We start from the raw sequence: 21,169 nt of genomic DNA, 5'->3' as shown, positions 1-21,169 counted from the left end.
GGTGGGGAGGTATTGTGAGCGCCCGTATCTAACACGTGTTGGTGAAGCTGGGGGTCCGAGAACAATACGATACTCTCTTCCCCAAGCATCGCTGGCCGATTTGCGAAATTTGAGACCAAACACAAATATAACACAGTCCCGATCACCGGGGTAGCTACATCATCCTTAGGAACCGCTGGTCGCAAAGTCTGGGAACTCTGCTGTGATCTGATTGGTCCCAGTCAGCTGTCAATCACGGCTGGGGCGGACGTCGGAGAAAACAACCGCCCAGCGAGGCAATCGTTCTAGATGTCGTTACAAACCCGCCCCGCCCCTCAAATTCCGAACATGAAGAAATACAATTCCACGTACTCATGGCAGTGGTGAAATCGTCTCATGGTAGCAACGGATAACGGTGTGTGGGGTTTGGAGAATGACTTGCGTCGATCTTATGTATCAGTTTTATTCACCTTATTTTCCGTACAAATCAGCCAGCGATGAAAATCAGGTAAGAGGGCTAGGGCTTGAAGAAGCTGACAATTTTTGTAATTGAATTCTAGCAATACTTTAATTGTATCTTTCGATAAGGGCATAATTGCATGACAAATAGTCGCGGTTGGAAGCATACCAGCGGGGATTCTCTGACATACTTCCCGCTCCCGACATTACCAGTGATTCTTGCCCTGTCTGCCTAGACTATAAGCTATAAATTCCATTCTCACAAATACTCCTCACATCACATTGCTAGAAATTCGCTGCCACCGATGTTTAATACGAATGTGCACGTTTCAGAAATTCGGCGTTCCGTCGATGTATGAGAGTCCTCATGCCGGACATTACGTAGAAAGCAGTCCTGGATCCGAACGGGAAGGGGAACCTGCTAAGGAGAATCAACCCAAAGGATCTCAGTACTTGAACCCAAACTGTCTCCTACTTACATACTTCACGGGAGATATTGCTTCCGTTGTGGACGAACATTTTAGTCGAGCTCTCAGTCAACCAAGCAGCTATACAATAGACAGACAAGGGAGCAAGACATACTCCAGATCAGGTAAGTGCAAGTTCCATCAATCTGAAATTATGTTTTTTAAGTTTATTGAAATGATATTTTAAGTCAATGGCTGTTTAAATGAGGTCTTGAGTATTCATTTGAGGTGTCACACTTAATGCTATATTTCAATACATTTGAAATTGATTTTCAATTGTCGAATTATTGGTGATTGAAGATAGTGCCTCAGCCCTCACTGTCAAAGGTCTAGAAGCACCACTGGTCATTATCTCAGTGAATGTCAAATCTTTCTTATTCAACTATTATAGATAATATCATATGATTTCAATATTGAATTGATCCAAATTAACATAAAATGCATTGTAATATGTGCCATACATGATATCACTTAGAGAAAACACATGATCGTACGATCACTTACTTAATGCAGTAATGCATATATTTGGGTTTCACATTTTACATGATGACAAAAGCACCGACAGTATTTTATTATTGTCCAGACAAAGAACAAACTTGTACATGCAGTGGTATTTGTTTTCCTTCGGTCTCATTATACTTCTGCATTATCATAACGAGACATGAGTACAACAGTCACACATGAATTGTATAGATCATGTGTTGGCTCAGAGCTAGGTTGTACTTTGTCACGTGACCTATCAACCTACACAGGGAATTCATAGATGGTGTAGTTGCTAAACGAAACATTTCAAAACGCAAATCCAAATATTTACCAGAAGAGAAGGTAGTAACTTTACTAAAGTAAGGCTTTTCCACAATAATTCAAATAAAAAAGTCAGATATTAGGAAATAACCAACCGAGATTGATTAGGTTTGGCGTAGTTAACACTAGTTACCCACTTACACTACGCCAGTATTAATTAATTGAATGATCCTGCAAACATGCTCCAGTTCGCATAATCCTACTTTAATGGCAACCCAGTTAACTAAAGACATAATAACCATGATAAATAATCTGCGTAATGAGACCAAGTGCTGTATGTTATGAACTTTACACTCGCACTGTTAACAACCCCAGCATATCTCGAGTACACTTCTTTCGGAGTCAGAAATGTTCAAAAAGTCAAATACATCATTTTTATATTTATTAAAAAGACATGTCCATACGTCGAGAAAGACAGACTCGTTGCAAATCTGGTGTATTCTCTATTTCAATACGCGTTCGTGAACCATCCTCCACAAATATGTATATCATCAGCTGTGGAATTGACATGTGACGTAACAGCAAGATGACGTCATCAATTACTTTCCCAGGCCCGCAACAGCAACCCGTTAAGGAAATGCAATCATATTAAGTGGGGATTACCTATAGTGTGCCAGCAACTCTTCAACAACCCACCCTTAACCATGTAATATATTTCAGGGTACACGTCATTATGAAATCAGCACCAGCTAGTTTTGAGATAAATTTCACATAGTTCGTGATTAGATGACTCCATAACACACGTTAATTGTAGGGTCCCATGTTATATGGTATATCAGTTGATGATATATATATGTGTGTGATGACGGTTTGTCAATTTCAGATCAATTACATTTGCCTCATGGCATTGTTCTCTGTGTTTTTCATAACCTCCTTGAAATGTATTGTTATCTTAAGGTTAGGATTTCATACATGGCCTCATCTGATCCTATAAATTTAAAAACGGATTATCAGTTCCTGATCTTTTCTGTGTGACTCTTTTTTGTTAATACGTTTTATAACACAAAACTTTACTGACTGACCTCTACTTGAAATAAAACAACTCAAGTTTCCCCATTTTGAGGCTTTGAGTAAACATGATAGTACAAGACAGATTACCCGATACAAAATGGGTCCTTGTAGAAGCCCTGTCTGAAACATACTCGCCTATTTATACTACACAACGCTCATTGATTTTTATCGCGAAACAATAAGCTTTGAAACGTTTACAGTCTGTTACACTTGCGAAAGCAAGCAAAATATAAAAATTGAAAGGAGTTATTTATGTGTCTTCTTAATAAAATGTGAGAACACAAAACTACGCCATAAAACAACAACAAAGTCTTTGTTTTCTTAAACAAAAGTATAAAGATCTTCAAGTCACGAAATCAACGCTCAAAGACCCGTCCTGTCGACAATACCAGTATACCATCCCCAACCCGTCCTCCGTGAATTAAACCCTGGCTCATATACAGCATATGTCTTCACATTCAAATTACAACTTTAGAAAAAAACACTTTTTTATCGTATCGTTTCTCTGTGTGTTTTAGTTTGCCCGTCATTGGCGCAGAATTTAGTTACGATTTTTTAACGGCCGTCGTTATCTTGTATCGGCGATTGTTGCAACCGGAGCATATCCCGAACAGGCTTCGTTTCGTTTTTATTTTCCCAACTTTTTGTGTTCCCTTAACACGGTAGTTTCAAATTCATTGACACTTCCATTCAAGGTTTCGCATTTTAACATGGCTCAAAGTAACATTTTTTATGTTTCTCTGCTAATTTTTGAAAAATATCTTTAACGTTTAAATTTCTGTTTGAAGTTTGGTTAGTATCCGAAAGAGGGTTTTGCTCTCCGGATCTGTTACAAGAACACACAGTACTCCACTTGGCATATGCTGGCACCAGTCCTGGATGCCCGAATTCTTTCTGGTAACGCTGACACACTAGGTTGTCAAATAAATTTGCGGTTGTTGTTTTCCGAAAGGGTATGTCAGTGCATTGAGAATCAGTGAGATCTACTTAGGAGGAGAACAATTGTTGTCAGTACTGCATAATAAAGACATGTCCAGCGTCATGAACAGAATGATACTATCTTGGTTTAGATTTGCTCTATTTGTTTGCTATGATGCATATATCGTATACAAAATAAACACTTTAAATATATTTCGACACTTAGTATAAATGCAGGCATAGAATATGAGCATTTGATGATAGGAAAGATGAGCTTACCATTTCGCGAATATCTATAATGATTTGTTGGGTAGTGATTCCTAAACGCATGACTATGATGGAATCGGAATTGTACAACTGTCTCCGAGTTTAGCAGATAGTTCTTTAGATTATATAGCCTGGTTTGTCACAATTATGTGTCCAGTTCATATAGATGCAGCTCTTGAACCTCTCATTATTGCGTTGATCTGGAATCGCATTTTAAACCTATTAATCATCTCTAAATATCCCAATGATAGAGAATATCGCGACCACATTGTTAATAATGTATCATATATTTAATGTACAGCAAAGCACTAAGAATATAGAAATTAAGCTCCAACTTTACGATTACACAGTGTATGTAACGTCTTACAGAGAATACATGGCATACTGTAAAACCAGAACATGGCATCGGTCAATTGGAATTCTCTCCCTGATGAACTTAAGCTGTCTCCAACCCTTGTAAACTTTAAGCATCACCTCAAAACCTTTCTCTACAAAAGGTTCTATGGACTTCAATAATGCCTTATTGATCGTTAACGCTATGAGCATACCTGGAGTTTGGCGCTATATTAATGGACACATTATTATTATTAACACATTGCGGAATATTTAAGAGACTATATTAAATATCCATCAGACACTCACGTTTAAGAGCCTCTCAGCCACCTTTTTACACGTGTCCTTGTAGTTACCAAATAGCCAGACACATACTCAGACCAACCAACTATAATTCATCCAAATCGACATCCATCAAACATCCCCACCCCCACCACATCATTCCCCACCCCCACACCATTCAGCTCCAACCCAGACAGACACATGTTCACACAAATTAAAAGTAGTTTTCACCCAACAACTGGAACAAGGTACTAACCAACATGACCAATATAACTGGGAGGCAGCGCGGAATTAGAGCAATTAATTCTTTAGTTGCCAGACAGACCGAGTCCCTCCTTCATTATCAGTACTCCGCTCGTCTTGCACGTGCTGTCTGCTGACCTCAACAGGGCTATTTCTCCATGTCAGTGGTCAGTCTTGCACGTGCTGCTCATCTGTTGTGGGCTGATTGACCACTACCTCGCCGGGCACCTGTCTCCGTCAGCTGAGAGATTGTAGGTTTAGGAAGGAGCTTCAGGGTGTGTTTGTACAACCGGATGTTAACATGCGAACTTAGTATACTAGTCCGTGACACCACATACAAGAAGATCCTGCTCTGTTTGATTGAATATTTTATACCTGCGCATTCAAATGACTTTCTATATAACTACTATGATAAAGTGTTGACTCTAATAAACTGTAGACTTTGTACTTTTTGGGTCATTTTTTTTAGTTTAGTAGATACGTTATTGGCTAAAAATGTCTACACCCGTGTTTGAAAGTGTTTAAAATACAACAAATGAATATTTTATGGTGATCTATTGATACGGCCATCTCGAAAGTGTTTTGGACTTAAAGTTTGCATTGTTTCGGCTACTGTATCGTTTTGACAAATTTTGGTCTAGTTTTCACGTGCATACATTATTTTGATCCATAGTTTTATATGATTTAATGGATTATGCAAAATAAATAATATAAGACGGTGATAACGTGATTGCCTTTACTGTTAAAACACACTGTGTAATTATGTAAGCGTGATGACAGAATGTATTAAACATCACTCCGTACATTCATACACGTCTGACTTCAGGTAAATCTTGTTTTGAAGTAGCAAGTTATTCTTATATATCGTGCAGCTGCATCAGATGTTGAAGTGTTTGAGATAGAACCCCAATTTTTCAAAATTGTGATACGCCTTTCATCTTTCGGTTAGGTTATCATTCTTTTTCAGATTTAATACCCGATTTGTGTTTAGCTTTCCATGCTATATACACAACACACTGATACCGCACAGAAATATGTACTTATTTCAAAGATACATCGCATCCATCAAGATCAATGCATACGAACAAAACATGTTTCCAAATTATAGATGCCATCCAACCTTTAGACATATCTAACATTTCCTGGCAATGTTTTCCAATATTTCATGTTATCACTGTCGGGATGTCTTGTACATAAATTGGCGCGTTTTCAAAACACGACAGGACGATTCCGTATTCGTAATATCTGATCCAGTCGCAGTTTTTATTTCACCCTCGCCCTTTCAACAGGAGGCCTTCAGACAATACGAGCAGGCTCGGAGCTGACTGCGTCTTTTCGCAGGGTCGTATCTTAGCTTGAATCTCGGGGCACGAGATGGGGAGACAGGGGAATAGAAAAATACCCCCCTCCCGTGAAAATACATCTACCTCCACAAGTGAAAACACCCACCGTGCTAGCCACCAGCGACATTGGGAGGGTTCGGTTGACTTGAAGGTTACAAAATACGTCAGATGATCCTTGATCATGTGCCTAATTCACAAAAATAAAACTGTAGTATTTATTGAGGAGGTTAATATTTATTAGGGTAGTTTGGTTATTGAAAACGGATTTTGGTGTTTCTTTCTACAAAAAGAGAAATCAGAAGTATCATATCATTCCACTTTTTCTGAACAGGAACAAATCTCTGTTGCCGAGGATGTGCCCGTGGTTTAATAGTTCAGCATTATTTTGAACTTAGGAATCGATTACGCTGTTTGAAGCTACGTATTTTAATGGATTTTCCCGGTTATATATGTACATATCAGTAACATGCAATAGCGGATTATAGTGTTGGTTTGACACCATTATGTAGTATAGAGTAGCGCGTTACGCTTCATTCAAGCAGTATATATTTGATGACGACGTACAAACCAGTGGAAACCGTATAGTTTCAAACAATATATGCATCAGGCACGACAGGCTGAAATAAGTTCCGCGAATATTCACCTGACTTTCTAGTTTGCAATGGGTTCGACATTACTTTACTAATTAGTATGAAAAATATGCAAATATTGAAAAATGTATGTAAATATTGAAAAAAACCCTGCTTGCAATCACCTCAGCTCAAATGAAACTACGTTCGTTGACTGAGACGTATAGTGAGACCTTGTCGGTCCAAACACCTGGTATTCTGGGCAACTGTGTCACCATGTTTGATACGCCCTGATGGTCACAACACTGTTGTGTTATTAGGGTGACAGTGTTCACAACACTGTTGTGTTATCAGGGTGACAGTGTTGTGTTATCAGGGTGACAGTGTTCACAACACTGTTGTGTTATCAGGGTGACAGTATTCACAACACTGTTGTGTTATCAGGGTGACAGTGTTGTGTCAAATCTCCCCAGTTCGACGTGATGGTATATTCCCCTAAACACAACCGAATATTAATGTTTTAGTTTGCATAATGTTGTACACATGAATATTTCTTTGCGTAACATATTCCACTGGAGTAACAAGAAAACATTGTGGTGGAAATTAAATGAATGGATCACTGAAAGTCGCCAGGTGTTCACAAAAAGGGTAACCGTGTCAATTTCACCTTAAACCTCATGACTTGAAATCAAACTGTGTATAAATGCAAACATAACTGCATACAAAAAATGCACAGGATGCATAGAAAGATGCACATGATGATGCACTCAAAGATGCACGTCATGCCACATCAAACACTCAAGCTGACTATCTCCGTACGAGTAACACACTTAAAATACAACGATAGTTAGGATTAAAAAGAAACAAGGTTATGCCAAAGGGCATAGCTACTAAACAGACACAAAACAATGTCCGGAAAAACATATAGAGCATGTGTACTTTGAAAAAAACATGGTTCTCACTTCGTCATTGAAGTGTTGATTTGCCGGGGAAGTGACGTTTCAAATTCGCCATCTGTTCGCTTGTCACCGTACTAATCGCAGGATTTGGCCGCTACGGGGAGCAGAAAGGCGGCTGTGTATCATTATGCTTTTCGGGTAAAGCTACAATTTCAGTTTTATAAGAAAATTTTGTTCCCTGTCAAGAAATGTTCCTGGTTCTGTATGATGGATTGCTAAGCGAGCTCTTTTTTTCATGCGAGGCCTCCAAAAGTAGACCATCTTTAACGAAACGAAAAAAAATGGAAGTGTTTGAAAAGAAAGTGTAAAGTAGAATACGTGTTTTGAAGTTTTATACGAAAATTCCTCATTGAAAAATTAAATCATAAAGCGTTTGATCTTTAACTTATATTTTCCATTATATAAAGTATTACAGTCTGTACGAGAGGGGATGGCTACTGCATGTACTGTTAATCTGATAAAATGCATACAATGATAATGCAGGTTCCGATTATCATTAATATTTAACTTCTTTGAGTGGCATTTGGAAGTTGGTGTGATGAACAGTGGGAATAATCCTGTGGACATACAATTTCTTTATTACAATATATGCAACGTTTCGGTGTAGATGCGAACTCCGTTATCAAGCAAGAGTTAACATCAACACCGAAACGTCTCATATATTGTAATATAGCAGTTGTATGTAACCATAGAACTATCTTCATAAGACCAACTTCTAAACGCAAATCACAGAAGATAAATAAGAATCATAATAATCATAATCCGCATTATCACTGTACGCGTTATTGTTATTATTTTATTTTATTATTATTTACTGATTAAAATAAAAGTGCAGCTATTATTATCATTATTATTATGGTTTGAGACAGTAGGCAAATATTTACAGACGTCCGTTCATTGCCATGTGGTGATCGCTATGGTCAACAGCTGACGTCACGAGGGTCCGTTTCCCACCGAACTGACTGCACGGACATGACGAGAGCCGTCCATGCAGCTGGACCACTTGTGATTCAATAAACCTCTTCCTCCGAACAAACTAGCTAAAGCCGCGCGCATACATTCCCATATCGGAATATTTGGTATCAAAATTCGTGGTATCCGGCCCAACCGGCATTAATATACCCAATAACGGGAGGCTTTGTATTTTATATATTTATAAACACAGACCCAGAGACTTACAATGTTGCCTGACCATCTGTGAAATCATGGAGAATAATTTTGAACAAATATATACCCGTCATAGGATATAGTAAGACTTAAATAAAAACACCCTCCGGAATGAGATCACATGACATATTCCCTAACCAGAGACTTTGTGATACAACGGAATTTAATGACAAAATAACCTACGGTAATACTATAATGCATAATGCAATGGAAACAGCATCACAACCGAAAAAGTAATTTCTGATATTTAAAGAAAACTATGATATGATAAGATAAAATACATTTATGTATTTCAAAAACATTCCCTCATTGAACGGAGCCAATATAGACATAAACACAATCAGTTTACATGAACTGTATCATTTAGAGCATATTGTTAGAAGAAAAGGAAACACATTATGAGAGGTATTCGATATATAAATTGGTACATTATTGTTTGAAAATGTAAGAATAGCGAACAATATTTTGCATTGTTTGAACATCATTATTTGCTGAAATCTACAAGAATAGATCATCTCCGTCATCTTGACAGAAATTAATATAATATTTGTCAAGGAATCTCTAGAACGGTGAGGTAGCTTGATGGTTAGACGGGGGCCTGGTTACCATTTCTGATGTCCCCATCTGTGATACTGCTTAAAGAATCGTCAAACTAAACTCATTCACTGTAACTCTTTCTTTGGCACCGACCATAGCTGTCATATATGTTATAACTTTCCAAAATTTCTCCTCGTGGTTTATTAATTTTATATAGCCATGCATTTTACAACGTTGAGATCTTCTACCAAATATAGCCAACGATCTGTTTAAATGGATGGGGTAGTCCGCCTTTCTTTAAGTCCACTTGCACACAAACACAGAGAAGGTGGTATCACGGTAAGAATGCTTCAGAGACGAGGAGTAAACTACGACCCCGAACTGTACCGAGTTCTCGAGTAACAGTGACCTTGTAGTAGAGAGGTGACATTGAATTTGGTCAAACTAACACACCTGTGCTTGTTGTCGTTAAGGGCAGGTATTTGCACGGGCATTACTGTGGTAATCCATTGTCAACAGCGTGCAAGAAATAAAGAATCGAAAGTGAAACGAAGAAATCCCTACACATTTCTCATGGTCATAGATACGGAATAAAAAATCGGTTGCCAAATTTTGGATGATATTCTCATATTTGATAATATTGTATTTAAACTTAATAAATATTTGAGCTTTGTTGTCGAGCTGAACACGGTGTTGTTGGACACGTTTTAAGTTACAGTTTTCAAAGAACTCGATAAAGAATACGATGCTTTTAGATTTATTTTTTCAAATCAAACATTATCACAAGTCCGGATCGTAAATTGACTTTTAGATAAATAACAGCGAATGATGCGAAACATATGAAAAGAGCGAGAACAATGTCATGTAAACATTAAGATGGATCAATGGTAGAGTTGAAGTTGAAAGTATTCTAGAACTGTTTTAGTTGGACGGTTGGTACTGAATAACATTATCATTTTTTAAATAAGGATTTTTTGCATGAAGCTTCAAACCAGTATGACGCTTTTTAAATACTTTATATAGCCATCAGTAAAGATGTTTTTTAAGGCTCAACGTATGTCATGTGTTTTATAATTAAACTCATGCTGAATGTTTTGCCTTTTTAAATCCTCCTCAATCTTCTGAATTCTTGCAACCCATCAACATAATTAGGGGCTCCGCTGAACATAACCTTTACGTGCTACAAATTAAGACTTAACAAACTTGCGTAAACCTTGGCCGAGGTTTGCTAAATAAGTTACAAAACGTCGAACTAGTTTGACAAGTTGTTGGAAAACACTCAGCCCCCGTAAGGATTATAAGCTTGTCGCGTGCTAATTAGAATAATTATAAAAAAGTCATTAAAGGAAATCTAGAATTAGACATTCTTAACTTCAAACCAAGAGCAAATCTGACACGCTTGTTTCACAGATGGAACTGCTTTCGTTCAACGTGCGCAACTAGTTCTAACTCAGTTCCCGCCTTGAGTAACTCAATTACTGAATTTGCGCTGACTTCCGGGAGGAAATATGAACCGATAATTTGCTTTATATATCATTTAATCACGTAAATAATCGCTGTTTAACACCAGTATATCCCCCGACACTCGTTGGAAGGAGATTTAAAGACGGTGGTTTTCAAACGAACGTTCGGATCGCACATGGAAGCTATTATAACTGTTAGATCATTAGTGGTTTGGTAAATAGGATATATAAGAGTACCTCCATTTTGAAATTTCATTTCTGTATATTTCTCTTCACCTGACAGGTGAATTCAGAAAGAAAAAACCCAGAAATATTGTTTGATTTTGGTTGTTCCTGCAAGTAGCCTATAGGCAAACGAATACCATATACCCAAGTTTAATGGCCTAAATATGAGTGAAAATGGAATGATTAATTTTTGGTAGTATATATAAGATATAAGTATCATAGTGGTGTTGTTGACTGAAATTTTGCATTTATGTTATTTTTATAAAGTTTTTTTTTTTATAGAGAAATCTAATCTTTTAGTTTATCATTTCTTTTGTCCTGAATATTATTTCAGAAAGCGTCAATCTTGGTTCTCATCCGTAACTGAAGCATTGTGTGAATTAGAATTCGTACGGAGCACTTGAATAAAAAGGACAAGACGTTATTTGGTTTTAGGAAAAATCAAAGTGAAAGGCAACACAAATTCAGAGAAAATGTTTTGTCGATTTTGTTATAGCATTCACGTTTATTAATAGAAACAAAACAGCGAGTTATGTTTATTAATTATTCACAATCAGGGAACGTATATTTGTTCCCTAATAAAGTATATATAACAAAGAACATACGTACCAGAAACATGCCAGTAGTAGATTTTCTAGTACTAGAACTTTGGAATGTAAAGTTTGAGCCCAGACAAAGTAAGACACGTGTACTCTTTGACATTGACAGGGTAGACAACTGGTGCTATTTGTCTTTGATTGAGTGATATCAACAAGTTTTCAGTTCCGTTAAACAGATTTACATAGCCCCTAAGATGTGCTTCGAATCCCCAGGGGGTATTATTGCAACCCCAAATTAATTTGCATTGAGCGCGAGGAGACATCATGTGAAATATTATCGCACGTGATCTCGCTCCAGGAGGCGATCTGATTGGTTGACACATGTTGACGCGCGCTGAGGGGCATGTTGTCAGTTTGGGGGAAATAGACAATTATTGCACGTAGAGAAACGATAAACCTCTTGAGTTTCACGCTTAAATGTTATCTTAATTTGGTTCCCGCGATCCCGACAGTAGAACAGTTTAGTTTCAAAATGTTGGATGGATGAGAAACCTTGAAATGTCTTCAAAATATGGCTTTAAATAAGCATAGTTCACTGAAGTGACACGCACTTTGCTGGTACTACAAGAGGTACCACCTCTGAGAATAAGCGACAGACGTGTATCGGAATGTGCAAACTGGAACATTATTTTACGTTAAAACCATAATTAAATTAATAAGAAAAAACTCGTGTTCTTACTCAAAAGAATAACGAAAAGAAGTCGTACTAAAGTTTGTAGGTCTGTGAGGCAAGAGATGGGTGATCACTTAACAAAAAATAATAAACAGAATCAATGGAGCGTTGCAAGTTTGTTAAACACCTTTTTTCAATTTGTCTAATAACGTAGATAGTTCGCAGAGTAATGCACTGGAATATGTATTTTAGATTGGTTCATATGCCACGTGTACATGCATTATTATTTATAAACATTGTAGAGACGTTATGAACATCACAGACACTTACATACAATATACAGAATACATACAGAATACATACACAGATATAGTAATAGCTCAACCACCAAAAGCATCTTCATATTTGAAGGAAATCTCTGCTTACAGCAAAGGCATTTGATAAGGACAAACATTATGGATGAACAACTTTATTCAGGTGATGCGACGTATCGATACAGATTCTTGTATTGCTGTACCTGAATAAAGAAGTTGTTCATAAAGTTTGTCCTTAGAAGACTCTCCAACTTCTAAACATGCCACTCAAAGGAGTCAAAGACAAATGTACTGACCCCACTGTATCATGAACATGTATTCATGGTTTACCTGAAACAGTGACGATAACATCATATATTGTTATTAGGAAGATTGCTATCCATATGAACGTATATATAATCATCATTTCAAGTGTCACGGATGTCGCGAATACAACATAAGTATTTTACATCACAAAACCACGGCAATCTGTTGTGTCGAAAATATTCTCGCGAGTCTGACCTTGATCCTGCCTCTTTCCCATGTTCTGTGGGGTAAGCTGATCTCCATTGTTTTACCCACAAAACATGCAGTAGACAAAATACCTCCACTTCTGTGAAGCTATGGCGAAAACACGGAGATGGAACTTGCGGCATTAGGCTTCAAGAAATGCTTAGCGAAATCTGATCACCATCTGTATAGACCTTTCATTATCTTGATAGCGTTTGTGATAGGGATACAGACGTTAATGTCCAAATACTTGGTGGTTGGAAAATGTGATATGTTTTAGTTGTTAATGACTGATTCATATTGATAGTGTTCATTTATGTACCGTTACTTTCTGAGGTATCCTTGTTAAACCGATGGATGGTATTTCGGTTGGCCTGCAATAAAAAACGACATCAAAACCGTCTTGTTCATGTAGACAGACAGAAACACAAACACACACACACACACAGAGAGAGAGAGAGAGAGAGAGAGAGAGAGAGAGAGAGAGAGAGAGAGAGAGAGAGAGAGAGAGAGAGAGAGAAACACAAACACACACACACACACACAGAGAGAGAGAGAGAGAGAGAGAGAGAGAGAGAGAGAGAGAGAGAGAGAGAGACACACACACACACACACACACTAACACTCACGTACGCACGCACGCATGAAAGCTATATAAGTGCAAAACTCTTGAACGCTATGTTCAGTTCTTAGTACCTTATCTTAAAAAAGCAAAAGGATAAAAATAATATAAATAACAATAAAATCCCGATAATTTATTGTCTGAAATATATATGTTCTCGTCAGTTACCCAAGAGAAACAACTGATAACCTAGCTCTGTTGTTTTAGATCCGCCAAATCCACATCTCGCAATGTGTTACTGTTCATGGTGTATATTTACATGACAAAGTTTGTCAAGACTTGACCACCACTTCTCACTGTTCCGCTGCTGGCAACACGAGGAGCAATTTGTCCTTAAATATTTCCCGCCATTTTACACGCTTTGGATGTTTTTGAAATCGATGAGAAAGTGACCACTTATCCATTGTAAATGTACATTCCTGGGTTCTCTATAGCCTTACTGTTGTCCAGTGTTTGTTGTCAATATCAGCGATGAGCTAAACATTGACATTAGTTAAATACCGCGCGTCACGAGCCCACATTCCTGTCATTAAGGCATAAACTGACGATCTGCGGGATTAGAAGGATCACGAAACAACGGACGATAGAGCTGTGTTTAACGGATGTTAGAGATGAGATGCAATGGTTATACAGCATTAGATTAATATGTACAATGAAATCTCGTTAAACCGGAATCCACGTTTTCCAGTAGAGTACTGTTAAAACCTGTATTTGTAAACGTGACATTATGATTTACCCGCCACTCGTTTATCCGGACGATAGTACTCAGTAATTTCTGCATTAACGAGTTGTTGCTGATTCCAAAAACATCGAAAATCTTTCTTTCTGATAGACAATTCGTGAAAGAAGTTTCTTGCAGTTTTGCGGTCTTAGTGAAGAAATGATTTCAAATCCGTTAAATTGTAGCTTCCAAAATTGGACATTTATGGTAAATGAAATGATTTCTACGTGTCCTTGCTTAAATATGAGGACGGACTGTGCTAGTTTTGTCGATGGATGACTATATTATTAATTAAATATCAGAGACGACTTCAAGAGATGGTAATGTGTTAAATAGATGCAAGGTACTCCTCTGCAGAGTTGCTACATTTTGACACCCAAAAATTGAGTATCACGTCAAAGTTGTACACTTTGTATCAATCTATTTATAATTGGAGTTGGAATCTAACCTCTAAAGAAGCAAAACAAGAAGACACAAGTCTATAAACACCACAAATCAAGTCGAGCACTATTTTAATACTAAATACTAAATCAATATTTCGGTCGAGTTACAACTTGCGCAACTGTGCTTTCTTTGTATGTATGAATCAAACAGAATAATAAAATAAATGAAATACAAAACTTATCTGAAATGTTTCTGAGTATTTCTACGTCTTCTTGTACAAATGTCAAATTACCATAACTGGTCTCAAATTCAAGGGTATTATACAATTCTGTACACTAGCCCCGCCAGAAACAATGCCATGCCAACAACACCAGTGTCCAAATGATGGAGGTTAAATTCTTCAAGACAGAAGTCGTGTAAACTGGTGATGTATCAATGTGAGGCATGCCCTCTGGTAATCCCACAGTTGGTCTTGTGCAATGTTTGGTTACAGCGAACTCGGGTGTTACGCTCCACAAACAGTGGGTCAACACACCCGGGTTGTGCAATGACTGGTCACACCATACGAGTATTTCTGGATCAGCATGTTGCTGAATACTGACACATGTGAAAACCCTCTCTGGCATTTGGTTAGTTTTGTATTTAGTATGGAAACAATGACGTAAGGCGGACATTCCGGTGGTCAGTGTGTTTGTGTTGTTTGTTGACGCCTGTTTTGGTTGGGATACTTTAAGCTGTAGTGTAACCATCCGCTGTGAGCGAGCGAGTGAGTGAGTGAGTGAGTGAGTTGGGTTTTAGGCTGCATTTAGCAATATTCAAGCAATAATACGATGAAGACACCAGGGTATAGCCTTGCTCCAAGGCTGTACTGAATACTGAGCCCATGGATGTATAGTAATTCTATCCTTCGAAGAGCAAGTCTGAAAAGGCTAGAAGTTATCATTTAAACTATTCGTTAGAGACTTGTACTTCTCCATCGGGCGGTAACGGTTATATAAAGGAACATGAGTTTAACACCCTTTTGAATAGTCTGTCTCACGTTCCTGAACTTCATTATATTCTTGTCTGCCGTTTCTGCTGAAGCCCGAAATGAAGCATTCTTGATTTCCTCAGGTTCTGAATCACCCATCTCACTGGGGTTCCGTTTTAATTGAAATGGGGTTATTTGTTACTTTCAGAATTATGTATATTCAGAGACTAAGCGTTAGTCCACACTTTGAACAATATTTCAATAATCACTGTGTCAGTTTGATGTTTGAAGAAAGCCTGAATTGTCTGAGACGTTTTAAATCTTTGGCGAAACTCCGGAAAATAACTAAATCTCTTAATGAGAGTTTTAATGTTGTCACAAAGTGTTATAAAATTTGTTGCCACGGATGTAATATCTCCTTATTCCAGAGAAACATGTGTTAAAATGTCACGAGGTCCCAGTCAGTGATGATATTCAAAAACAGAATTTGATTTAAATACGGTAACGTGAGCCCTGTGTCGGCCGTCATCTGGCTGGGAAACAGCCGTATCAGAGACCACACAACCCACAACGAGGCACGAAATGAACGCCATCGTGTGTTCCCAATGCTCATTGTGCCACGCCGAATGGGAGTCTCAGCAAACCAGACCAGCATGCATATAAGAAATCAAAGGGGATCCGGGGTGGGCTATTCTAGTAGAGAATCTTGTCCGCATCTTTTACCAGTATTTCTATGTTTTTCCTTTTTCCAACGCGGAATAGGACGCACTAGACTTTAATCATATGCAGTACGCTACTGTTATTTCCACGTGGGACGAATACAGCGCTGAGGATTTGTTTACATTTTCCGCATTCGACTTCCCTCGGCCGATTTGCCTTCTTAGTTTGGCGGAATGTTCACGTGTAACTCACACCGTATAACCATTTTGCAATGTTTTATCAACTAACCAAAGCCAAGACTTAAAACAAGAGATAATTTGCATTCAATGAAATGTAAACACTGCGTAGCCTCTCTCATTTTGATATCTGAATATCAAACGGTATTCATATTTCTTCTCTATGGGAAAGGAGAGTCGAGCTCTAAAGGTCAATTATTTAAAGAAGTGAATATTGGTCATGTCAAATAATGTCGCCCAATGTGAAAACAGATGCCGAAGAAATCATAGCGTTATCATGCCACCTCGATGTGAAACAGTAGTTTCAAGAGCAGGTGATGAATACCGCCCAGATTGTATGTAGGATCGTCACTTTTATGTAATCCAAGACGACACATACTGCATTGCTCTTGTTCATAGCGCACATCTTGTCTACATAGTCCAAAGTCTGATGTCTTTGTAAACTTCTGGGTCTAGGTTCCTATACCTGGCAAAGAATAACTGCACTTATAAAACGTTATCAAAACACTTAAGGTCCCAAAACTACTATGCCGTGTCACGGTCAAATTATCATTTCGTGTTTGTTTCATGTTATACATGTGTGTATACCTTCTTCTGACGGGTCGTTTCCTTTAAATTATTGCCTTTCAATTTTGTTAAAATGAACCAACGACCTTTTGATAGGTGTCTTGTACACGTATATGTCGTTTTATCGAGAAAAATATGGCTTGACCACTCTGAGATACCTTGCAACAAGGGTCATGACCATGAGGTAAGGCATCTGCATGTTCTTAACTGCATCCGCGGATACAGCGTTTTGACCAAAATTTCGGGAAGGGTTGCAAAGTTGTTGTTTTTATACAAGGGTTCCAATGCACACGTAATAAACAAATGCTGGATGGATGTAAATTTGTCTTTCTGCAAACACTTTGCGTTTATCCTTGTAACCCAGAATTCGTTAACTTCTATAATTTTGGTGGAGTTACGCTTTTTGATTTAAGTGAATACAGGTATATTTCTAAGTTGACACACATAAGTTGGATGTCCCCCATTGACGTGTGTTGATCTTCAGAGGCGAGGTTGCATCGGATAATCGAACTCGCGTTTTTGGTGGTTTCAGTAAGGTCGTGCCCAGCTAGCCGGGGACCTTATACGCAGTATTATTCATTGGTTTGTGTGAGCCAGACTTGATTATATACATACCGCCTTCAGGCAACTGGAATATTGCCGAGTGCAGGACTATACAGATATAATAGATACATCTTTATCAAAACATCAAAGAATTATTCCCATTGTTTCTTTTTCAGATACATCTTTAATGTGCAATCGGAAGTTACCACCGTCATTTTGGAATAGTTCATATCAACCGCCGCCATCAGCTTCCGGTTCCGCTCACAGCAATTTCCCACTCAGTGCGGACTCCTACTTTTCGTCATCACTGTACGGGCTTCATAAGAACTGGCCGTATTATACGACACAAGCCCATACGTACGGACACCAGGGACCTCATGCCTTTTCCTATTCAAGCATGGATTCTGCAAGTCGTCTTAATTCACATTATAACTCCCTTATGATGCAAAACCCCTCAATCGGTGGACGCATGGATTCCAGACATGCGCAGTACGATCTTGGCAAGAGCTCGGACGCCTTCACAGCCGCAGGTTACTATTCAATGGGGCGCTTCGGGTCAGACATTGCTTCAACTGTTGGCGTCGACTCGGGGATCTCAGGTTGGTGTAGCGTCTCGTAAATGTTACCAGGGTTGCCTACAATTATATTTTGTGTTTGTCTATTGTTTGTAAACTCATATCCGTCTGTGTATAAAATCTTGCGTATCTGAGACAGGAAGCTGGAATGTTCTTGTGGGTTGAAGTGTGTGTAATGCCACACAATACCTTGCCCTTTCAACATATCTCGACGATTTCATTGTCTTAATGTCAACATTTCAACAGACAGGCCGGTATGAGTGGTTAATTATTTTGGTATGAATGCAAATAACGATCTTTATAATTCTGATAAACATTGCCCAATCGTTAACGAAAGAAATACCGATCACTGTGGATTCGGAACAAAACCCTACAAATACGTGTAAACGAGGGAGTTCCCTTTGAACAGTATTCCAAGGGTATGTGCCTGTCAACTTGATGTTGGAGGAACGCCTGAAGTGATGCAGGTCTCCCATGTTTCGTGAAACCCAAGAGCACACTAAGGTGCTGACAAACCTCTGAATATAATCAGAGCGAATCGGGATTCGAACCCATAATAAGCAACGGTTGATTCCAAAGATACGCACCCGTGAAGGTCCGGGTTAGAATATTGATCTTCAGTAACCCATGCTTGTCGTAAGAGGCGACTAACGGGATCGGGCGGTCAGGCTCGCTGGCTTGGTTGACACATGTCATCGGTTCCCAATAGCTGCAGATTGATGCTCATGCTGATGATCACTGGATTGTCTGGTCCAGACTCGATTATTTAGAGACCGCCGCCATAGAGCTTTAATATTGCTGAGTGCGACGTAAAACTAACTCACTCACCCAAAGATACGCAGAAAGAATTGCGCCACCTTAAAACGACCTGGGAACGTTGGTACCTAGTCTGTCTCACAGTCCCTGAACCACATTAATTTCCCTACTGCCAAGCTCTCTCTGCAGTGCTAAAGCCCTAAATAAAGTAAGTCTAGATTTCCTCAGGTTCAGGATCTCTTGTCTCCCTAGGGCTCCTTTTCAATATAAATGGGATTGTTTGTTACTATCAAAATTATATATATTCAGAGACTAAGCCTTAGTCTAGTTGGTACCGTGTAAATACTGCTGATGTTTGTGTATCGTCCAGTTTAATATTTTATCTGGCTATTTGTTTGCAGGTTTGGATCTGCCACTACAACAGACAAAGAAGGAGATGTATTGGTGACAATGATGACGTAATCAGCTCATACCGATCAATGACTTGCCAACGCCATCCGATGAACAAATCTTCACGGCAGTGACAGATTGATTTGTGGTCTGCAGGAAGAAGCAGTCGGGGTTATTTCCCTTTATAAGACACGTGACACCAGCGACTAGCTCCGCGCCAAATCAGTGGTTCGAATGGCATTTGAAATAATTCACGCGACAGTGACGGACGCCCTGATCCTCATGCAGACAACCTGCACCAACAAAGATTGCTCCGCACGTGCAGGGATTTTAATGACTTACATCACAGAGCGCCCGAGGCCTAAAGGGCGCATGTTATATATGTATATATGCTCCACTTATTGTATGAATGGGCACTTGTATAAACTGCTGAACAATTGAGAATAAACGCCCGGGTTTATTTTTATTCATTACTACGTGTGTGGTATCGTAATATGTTTGTTTGGTCGACATTTGCTCTTTTGGTTAATTCTGTTAACATTTGCAATATTTATGCCACAGCCGTGATTGATGCAAGGTCCGGGGTCTTAAACTTCCGGGACAAACCAGCCTTTAAGGTGTGAGCGTCAGCTCATAGTGCACAAACATGTCGTATTGTGAAATGCCACTACCATCACACTGTCCGTGTGTTTTTATGTGAAGAATGTACAGTCAGGGTTGGTCGTGTTTGCAAATACCAAACAAAGGAATTACGCGTTTTCACACGTTTAATATTAAGCCCAGGTTTGACCTTTCAAGCCTTTCATTGGACACGGTTTGACATCGGGTTTAAAGAGTTGTGCCCCCTATGTGTTCCAGGATGCGCTGATGGTGGGTTTGATCGTGGGGTCGAATCCTGATTCTCCTCATTTATGTTTCTATGCCTGTTGATACCATCCCGAGCTGGGTTCCATCAAAGCCTATCCTCAAAGACTTGCGACCGCCTCTGTGGTGTAGTGGTTAGAGCGTCCGCCCGGAGAGCGGAAGGTCGCGGGTTCGATCCCCGGCCGCGTCATACCAAAAGATGTTAAAATATGGTACTTGTTGGTCCCTGCCTGGCGCTCGGCATTAATGGGTACAACAAGGACTGGTCGGCTCGGATAAGTCTGAGTGGGGTATTCATGCTTCACTGCGGCGTGGTATCTCAGTGGGCTAGCACTATAAAACCAGCATAAGTCTGGGCTAGTACAAGCAGCCGCACATACACATACACACGCATGCACGTCGTCATATGAGCGAAATATTCTCAAGCACGACGTAAAACCCAATTTCACCTCACCTCACCTCAAAGACTTGCATCACTTTGGCCTCCCTCCCACGTAAGCTGACACGCCGATATAACAGGAATACTGCTCAAAGCGAAGTTTACCCAAACTCACTCACTCACTCACTCAAGCTCGTTTGCCACGGCAACAATAAACAACTTTATAAACTGCGAAATATCAAATTCCTTTACTTGTGCCATTTTAGCAAAACGGGGATTATCGAATGGGCTTTCTTACTCCATGAATTCATTGTCTCAGTCTCGCTGAGAGACCGTGGGTAGCCTTGTGGTTAAGGCCTTCGCTCGTCACGTCAAAGACCCAGGTTCGATTCTCTACTTGGGTACAATGAGTGAAGCCCATTGCTGGTGTCCGCCGCCGTGATTCTGATGGAATATTGCTA

General features: G+C 39.1%; 1 protein-coding gene across 1 annotated transcript; it reads left to right on the top strand.

Moving 5' to 3' along the window:
* Positions 1 to 348: 348 nt before the first annotated feature.
* Positions 349 to 19,938, top strand: LOC124254593 (transcription cofactor vestigial-like protein 2). Its single transcript, XM_046688426.1, has 4 exons — positions 349 to 487; positions 772 to 1,030; positions 17,921 to 18,343; positions 19,477 to 19,938. The coding sequence occupies exons 1-4, from the start codon at positions 413 to 415 to the stop codon at positions 19,521 to 19,523; spliced, it is 804 nt and encodes a 267-aa protein (XP_046544382.1). The 5' UTR covers positions 349 to 412; the 3' UTR covers positions 19,524 to 19,938.
* The last annotated feature ends 1,231 nt before the right edge of the window (positions 19,939 to 21,169 follow it).

The sequence above is a fragment of the Haliotis rubra genome, unplaced genomic scaffold (genome assembly GCF_003918875.1).
Source record: "Haliotis rubra isolate DU_JTF1 unplaced genomic scaffold, ASM391887v1 Scf577, whole genome shotgun sequence".
Classification (NCBI taxonomy): domain Eukaryota; kingdom Metazoa; phylum Mollusca; class Gastropoda; order Lepetellida; family Haliotidae; genus Haliotis; species Haliotis rubra.
The sequence above is the reverse complement of the archived record's forward strand: the minus strand, read 5'-3'. Positions and strand labels throughout refer to the sequence as shown.